At 45.0% G+C, this 7,563-nt stretch overlaps 1 protein-coding gene across 3 annotated transcripts in view; it reads left to right on the forward strand.

Moving 5' to 3' along the window:
* Window positions 1-7,281, forward strand: part of DIP2B (disco interacting protein 2 homolog B) — a 67,692-nt gene extending 60,411 nt beyond the window's left edge. The window contains exons 32-38 of one of the 3 annotated variants that reach the window (XM_080635256.1): window positions 377-547; window positions 1,044-1,105; window positions 1,222-1,279; window positions 1,932-2,006; window positions 2,583-2,760; window positions 3,032-3,155; window positions 3,629-7,281. In XM_080635256.1, coding sequence (XP_080491382.1) covers window positions 377-547; window positions 1,044-1,105; window positions 1,222-1,279; window positions 1,932-2,006; window positions 2,583-2,760; window positions 3,032-3,155; window positions 3,629-3,881 — 921 coding nt within the window. In that variant the 3' untranslated portion in view covers window positions 3,882-7,281. Of the gene's footprint in view, window positions 1-376; window positions 548-1,043; window positions 1,106-1,221; window positions 1,280-1,876; window positions 2,007-2,582; window positions 2,761-3,031; window positions 3,156-3,628 lie in introns of those variants that run through there. The other 2 variants (XM_080635257.1, XM_080635258.1) reach the window with 2 other exon arrangements.
* The last annotated feature ends 282 nt before the right edge of the window (window positions 7,282-7,563 follow it).

The following is a 7,563-nucleotide window of genomic DNA, read 5'->3' on the forward strand; positions in this document are numbered from 1 at the left end:
GGATGCTGGGGATGGACTCTTCATCAGGGACTGTAGTGACAGGACAAGGGGTAACGGGTTCAAACTGAAACGGGAAGTTTAGATTGGATCTAAGGAAGAAATTCTTTACTGTGAGGGTGCTGAGGCACTGGAATGGGTTGCCCAGGGAGGTTGTGAATGCTCCATCCCTGGTGGTGATCAAGGCCAGGTTGGACAGAGCCTTGGGTGACCTGGTTTAGTGTGAGGTGTCCCTGCCCATGGCAGGGGATTGGAACTGGATGAGCTTAAGGTCCTTTCCAACCCTAACTATTCTATGGTTCTATGATTTTATGTGAGGGGACAGGCCTGGTGCAGTGTAGCACGCACAGACCTGTGCACTCCTTCATGTCTGTTCCAGGCACGTGGCATTAACCTGTCCTGTGTCCGGACCTGTGTGGTGGTAGCAGAGGAACGGCCACGCATTTCCCTCACTCAGTCCTTCTCCAAACTCTTCAAAGACATTGGCCTGTCCTCACGTGCTGTAAGCACCACCTTCGGGTCAAGAGTCAACGTTGCCATCTGCTTACAGGTAACACAAGTGCATGTGTTGTGTCTGCTGTCGTATTCCCAGATCCGGTTGTATCCCATATCAGCCAGCTTCTCAAGCTGCACGTGCCTTATGGAGCCCAACATCTGCTTGGTAGAGAGCAGCTGGCACAAGATTTAAACAGCTTCTTTTCAGCTGCCAGGTTATATCACAGATGCTCAAAGCAACTGAAGGTGACATTGCAGAACTGTGTATTTCCACTGAAACAATGACTCAGCCCCAGGGCTGAGAGCTGAGAGCACTTGGGCTGTATCCATAGCAGCTCCCCCCTCCCCAGAGGTGCATCTCACGCTGGTGTTCCACTCCCAGAGCAAACAGCCTGTTTGGTGGAGGGTTTCCTTTAGTGCAGCTGCAGAGGTGGGGAAATTGGGAATATGGGGTTTGCTGCCAGTAAGAACCCCCTGGAAACGTTCATGAGCCCAGGCAGGAGTTCCCCTGCCTCTGTAGGTGCATTAATGCTTCAATGTTCACTCTTCAGGGAACATCTGGACCTGATCCCACCACGGTTTACGTCGATCTGAAGTCCTTGAGACATGACAGGTACAGTGATTTACTTAATAATGCTATGGAAAGCGATGTGGTGGTCCCGAGCGATCACTTCTCAGGACACTGCAGCTCTTTTTCCACCCCCCTGACAATGTCTTTTTTACCTTCAGAGTACGTCTGGTGGAAAGGGGAGCTCCTCAAAGCCTGCTGCTTTCAGAATCTGGGAAGGTAATTTCATGATCATAGACTATAGAATATACTACCTAGATACGATAGTACCTAGAGGCCTGGCACGCAGCATCTGCTGACCACACGTTTCTTGTACCCCCACTCTGATGTGGATGTGTGGCTAGGAAAGGTGGCATGGCATGAGAAGAGGTGATAACTGGTTACAGCGTTCCTTGGGAAAGTTAGTTTGGTTTATGATGAAGCATCCATTGATTCAGGAGCATGCTTTGGTGAAACAAATCAAAGAGTTGGTAAAAGGAACCCCACCAAAGTGACTGCTGTCCTGTCCTTGAAATGAGCATTTCAGAGACTTCCTGTATTGAGTTACTGTAGCTCTTACTCCCTTCTTTGAATGGATTAATAAAAAGATATTTCCAGTAGGTTTTAACACTGAATTCTACAAAATCGAGGTCTAGCAAGATTTGCAAGCCTAGAATGCCTTACCTTTTGGGGCTATTGAGTCACAAAATCCATTCATGCCATTAGCTTCCACCCCATCCTCAGCGTGCATGTCCTCGCATGTTTGATACCTGGTTGTCAGTGCTGTGGGTGAGATCACACCTTTCCGGAGGTAAAGGAACAGCCTTTGTGTTTCAGTTGTGCATGAAGGTGATTCCCACACGGATCACATATTCCTTCTGGTGCTCTTTAGATCTTACCTGGAGTCAAAGTGGTCATTGTCAATCCCGAGACAAAAGGGCCCCTTGGAGATTCTCACCTTGGGGAGGTAAGTGCAGGTTATCATCATTTGGGCGGCTTCTGCTGTCCCCTGCTTCTTGAGCTGCATTCTCCCTTTGCAGTTACGCAGGCTGCTGCTGACAGTGATCCTTCGTGCAGGTCTTTGTGAGCTGAATTAGTGCTGTGCAGAGTTTGGGGGAGTGATTTTACTGTCGGGTGTCAAGGCAAGAAAGCTTACTAGAAAGGCAGGCTGATTCCACTCTACACCTTGAATAACTGGCTTCCAAATAATCTCATTTACATTTTGCTGTCTTTACCTTGATTACACACCAGTATATTTGATCTTAGTAGCTTATTATCCATTTTTGGCCTTCGTGTGTTACAAAACCCCACAGTTTATTTGCTCAATCCTCAGCTTACGAGACTCAATCTGCAAGATGCATTTTTAAGATTCTCCAGGGTATTTGGGGGCTTGAGCTAAATACAAACCATTTTTGGATCTGGAAGACCTCAGATAAAAAGAGAATCTTCTTGTTACAGTTTACTGCCTGCCTCATTGCAATACCCAGTGATGCGCTAGCTTTGCAGTGAGTAAGGTCTGACTGGTTTTCCACTTCCTGCACAGATTTGGGTCAATAGTCCACACACAGCCAGTGGCTACTACACTATCTACGACAATGAAACCCTTCAAGCTGATCATTTCAACACTCGGCTGAGTTTTGGTGATGCTGCTCAGACACTTTGGGCTCGGACCGGTTACCTTGGGTTTGTTCGTCGCACAGAGCTCACAGCTGCCAGTGGAGGTATGGCACAGATTCAGCTGCAGCTTTGAAATGCAGATGATGAGTTTCCATTCACACTGTGTAGATGGAATGGTTTGGCTTGGAAGGGACCTTAGAGATCTAGTTCCACTTTCCACTAGACCAGGTTGCTCCAAGCCCCATCCAGCCAGGCCTTGATCTGCATGATCTGGATCCAAGGGACACTTGATTTATCTTTGATGATGCCATGTATTATCTGCCGTTCCCTGTTTCCATAGTACAACACACTCCATGTCCCACCTCTCCTCTCTAGAGCGCCACGATGCACTGTATGTTGTTGGAGCACTGGATGAGACTTTGGAGCTGAGGGGGCTGCGCTACCATCCGATTGACATTGAGACTTCGGTATCTCGGACACACAGAAGCATTGCTGAATGGTAAAACAGCCATGAAAACTGGATTCATCCTGAGCTAGCTGAAATGTAGCAATGGTCAAGCAAAGACACAGGGTTTAATAGAAAAACAACAGGCAAATTGAGGTATTTTCTGTCATCAGCAATCATGAACCTCGCTTCCTTTCTGCAGGCCAGAGTAATACTGGGAATGACTGACTCAGTGTTTCCTCACAGGCCTTAATTCAAAATAGAAATGATCATTTCCTGCTTTGTGCTGTAAAAACCCATTTATATTTGAGTTAAGGAAAGCAGCATTTAGTTCTTATGTCGCACTAAGCAGTACTGAGATAGATTTAACTGAGCTTCCACACGTCAGGGCTAGATCGTCTTGGAGTTAGATGGCTTGGAAATGCAGCCCAAAGCAGATGCTAAACTCCATCTGAGGATACAGAATGTTGAATCTTTGTGAGTGTAACTGGGTTTTCTGTCTGTTTGTTCTTCTCTCTGACTTTCAGTGCTGTATTCACATGGACCAACTTGCTCGTGGTTGTCGTGGAGCTGTGTGGCTGTGAACAGGAAGCCCTGGATTTAGTCCCTCTGGTTACAAACGTGGTCCTGGAAGAACATTACCTGATTGTGGGAGTGGTGGTGGTGGTGGATCCTGGAGTTATCCCTATCAATTCCAGAGGAGAGAAACAACGAATGCATCTCCGCGACAGCTTCCTAGCTGATCAGTTAGACCCCATATATGTAGCATATAACATGTGATGTGTATGGGGGGGGAAGTGATGTTCAGCGACTTTGTGGGACCACTAAATGACAGGAGGTGGCTTGAGAACTGAAGCTGGTGAAAATTACTAATACTTGATATCAAGTTTGAGATTGCTGCCACATTCCCTTCATCTCATCCTGTGCTGTTGAGACCCCATTTAACTACCAAGGGGCAGAAGGAGATGTGGTAGACAATGGAGAACTTCTATAACAGTTTACTGCAATATTAGCTTTATAGCAAATGCAAAGTGTGTGAGCTACAAAATCCCTTAAGGCCTTTACAGTAGTGTTACTTTTTTCATCTGTTGTACATATTTGTATTTTTATCTAATACTGGTTTAGGATTCTATAAGGGGAGGGTTTATTTAGTTAAGATAATAAACTATTAAGAAAAGGGTCATCAGAGTTCTGCAGTTCCCTGCTCTATAATGTCCTTTGCATCTGGACTGGAGCTGTTCATCCCATGGGATCACACAACCTGCTTAAAATTGTGCCATGACCAAACCAATAATGTCCGGAATCGAAGAGTTACTTATTCCTATAGATATTTCTTGAATTTAAAGAGGATTTTTGCCTATATTTTAAATATGTAAATATTATTATACATAATTCACTTAGAAAATTAACTTGGATAATGATGACGGCTGAAGGTAGACATTTTTAAGGACGAGTAACTTTTGTGGTCCTTAGAATTCCATTTGGTTAGACAACTAATGTGAGCTAAACACCCCTTTCACAAGCTTCCTTATTTCAGCGTGTAGTCTTTTATTGCTGGCCAGACGCATGTCATAGCATGCAGAAACCTTTGATTCCAAGACACATCTTCCTAAAAGAGGCTGAATTGAAACAGTAATGTGGAATTGGGTTGAAATCGCAGTGCAAGTCTTAAATGCTTAACAGAAAGGATGCACCCGAGGGACCACCTCTGCCTCATCCTGCATCACCATGTGTTAGAAAGGAAGAAAAAGTCCATTAGACTGACACAGTTAAACTGGGTGTTTGTGCAGTTCAGCCACTACTCCATGTAGTTCCCTCTGGAAAGAGCAAGAAATACTGTAAATAGGCTTTAATGTGGGGGCAACAACCTGGGTTTCCTCAAGGCAGTCACTAGAAAGAATGAGATGATGCTGGGGCTGAAGTTGAATTCATTTTTATCTCTTCCAGGAGGAGGCCCCAGAAATGAGACAGAGGAATTCTGGTAAAGACATTGTTAAATAACTGTAGTGCAAGTTAATATCCCAGCCTTCAAACACTTTCCACATTCCTAAATGTCAAGAAACAGAAGCCTTAGAGTAGTGCGTGTGAGCTCTTCCAGTGAGGAAGCAATTGCACAGTGGGCTGAGGTGTTTAAGCTTTGACTCAAAAATCACCTTTTTTGTATTTAATACTTCATCATCTTCTAAGAACAATTAAATTCCTGCGTATGTTAAGGAAATCACGTTCTGGAAGCAATGGGAGCTGATAGTGGATACTGCAACAAGGGTTTTTTGAGTCAGAAGTGGTCTCCCGTGTAAGTGAACTTGTGAAGATGTTCCAAATGACCTCATTTGAAGTTTGGAGGCAGTTTGTCATCAGTTTATAGGCTGAACTCTGAAGACCCTGTGGCAGCTGGAGCAGAAGTCAGTGTATCTGTAAGCAAAACAGACCTCCTGATGCGCTGTTAGTTCTTCGCTGAAGGCAGGAGTGTTCCAAATGCTATTCCTGAAACCTCTTTGGTGGGAGAATAGGCTCAGACACTGGAAGTTATTATGGCAGGTGTAGACTTGAGTTGCTTGCAGACACTTCACTTTACCTCCTTGAACCATGTCTGTATCCACCACAGCGGTCAGGCAACGTGGGAGATGCTGTTTTCATGGGGAGGGAGGTGGCCCTGGGACCAGTGCAGTTGGTGCTGCAGTTTAGGGTGTGAAGTGCACAAAAGTGGTTCTCCCTTTTTAGCCAGCGAAGTCTTGTTGTTCCATGACCATCACTCTTTGTCTGTGTTTTGCAGTGCAGCTTCATTTCCTCGTTGCCCGTTTCTGATGGCCTTGACCTTTGTCTTCCTCAACCTGAAGCATTTGGTGACTTGTTTCCATGAATCCGTTGTCCACTGAAGTGGATTTTAAGTGCAGTTTTAGGATTGTCTTTTATTTTTCCTCATGATATTTCAGCTGTAAGAAAAATGCATGTATTAATTCAGTCAAAGTTCCCTGGGATGGGGCAGACTGACTTTCCAAAATGGCTTTTTAAAGACATGCTGGATTATTTTGGGGTTTTTTTAACTTGTTTTCATTGGCATAGGTATTAATGGCTTCTCTTGGTTTGGGGATTTCTCTTGCAAGTTAACTGGGTGCTCTTAACCTTTTCTTCTGGCATGTTCCGTTTCTCTGCCTTGGAGAACTGCAAGTTTACAGTCCTGCCCCTTGAAGGAGAGCACATTCCATCCCTGATCTCCAGTAAGTGATACACAGCAGCTGGCCAGCTTGGACTTTGCTTCTGTCCATGTTTGGCCCAGTGAAGAGCAATGTCCTGGAGAGGAGGAAGTACAGAGCTGCGATTCTGGAAACCACGCATTCCAGCTCCAGCTCTGCTAATGACTTACCACAAGGCCTTCCACAGGTCATTTCACTCACTCCTTCCGTTTCTTCCTCTGTAAAGGAGGATCTTATCTAATCCTTACAACATCCCTGTGAGGTAACCAACTGTACAGCACTAAGTGCTAACTATTTCTCATTGCAAGCCTCTTTGAGGCTGGGCTCAGTTTGTTCTTCCAAACTGGTAAGTGATCATTTGGTTGTCAGGGCAAAGCTGTCACAAGATGCAGCCGTGGTGCTTTAGAGAACAAACTCAGTCACTTGGCAGGGCCACTGGGTTCAGAGCTGGATGCTTTCCCCTAAGTGCTGACTCAAGCCTGGAATCCCAAGCAGCAGACTCTCCACACCAGTTTGACTTTGCAGCTTGTGCAGAAGGCAAAAGTATTCCCTGCCATGGCCCATCCGATTCCGTGCTAACAGCTGCAGTGAAACTTCTAAACCTAGGAATTCCTAATGCTTTGAACTAAAGGATTTTGTATGTCTTGCTGTTCACGAATGTTCCCTAAGCAAAAGATGTGGGTACAAGTAACTGCAAGCCCTGTCTTGTTAGAATTTGCACTGCATTTCTGCTCTAAATCAATGTAATTCCGATGTGTCACGCTAACTGTCCTACAGATAAGGTTCTAAAAATGAGATGCATTTTAGCCCTAGATGGAGTTTTGCTTTCATTTCTGTCAAGCTCTCTGCCATTGTCAGATTCAGGCTGCAGCGTTATGTAATTATGTATAAAGGTTTTATTTATTTCAGATTAGATTAGCTCTATGTTTTTAACACCTGGCTGGACAGTGTTCCATTAACGCATTGATTGTGTTTCCTTTGTCTTGTGTTAATAAATATTGATGCCTGATCTGCTTGCTTAGTGCTTCATCTGCTCTTTCTCTTTGAGGATTGTTACTGTAAGGAGGCAACCATGGGTTAAGGAAGGGGACAAGCTCTAAGTATTGTGGGAAGTGCTTTATGGCACTTGTATGAAGGGAGATTGTGAGATGTATCTGAAGGGGGTCTATAGGGATGCTGGGGATGGACTCTTCATCAGGGACTGTAGTGACAGGACAAGGGGTAACGGGTTCAAACTGAAACAGGGGAAGTTTAGATTGGATCTAAGG

The sequence above is a fragment of the Psittacula echo genome (assembly GCF_963264785.1).
Source record: "Psittacula echo genome assembly, chromosome: 27".
NCBI classification, from domain to species: domain Eukaryota; kingdom Metazoa; phylum Chordata; class Aves; order Psittaciformes; family Psittacidae; genus Psittacula; species Psittacula echo.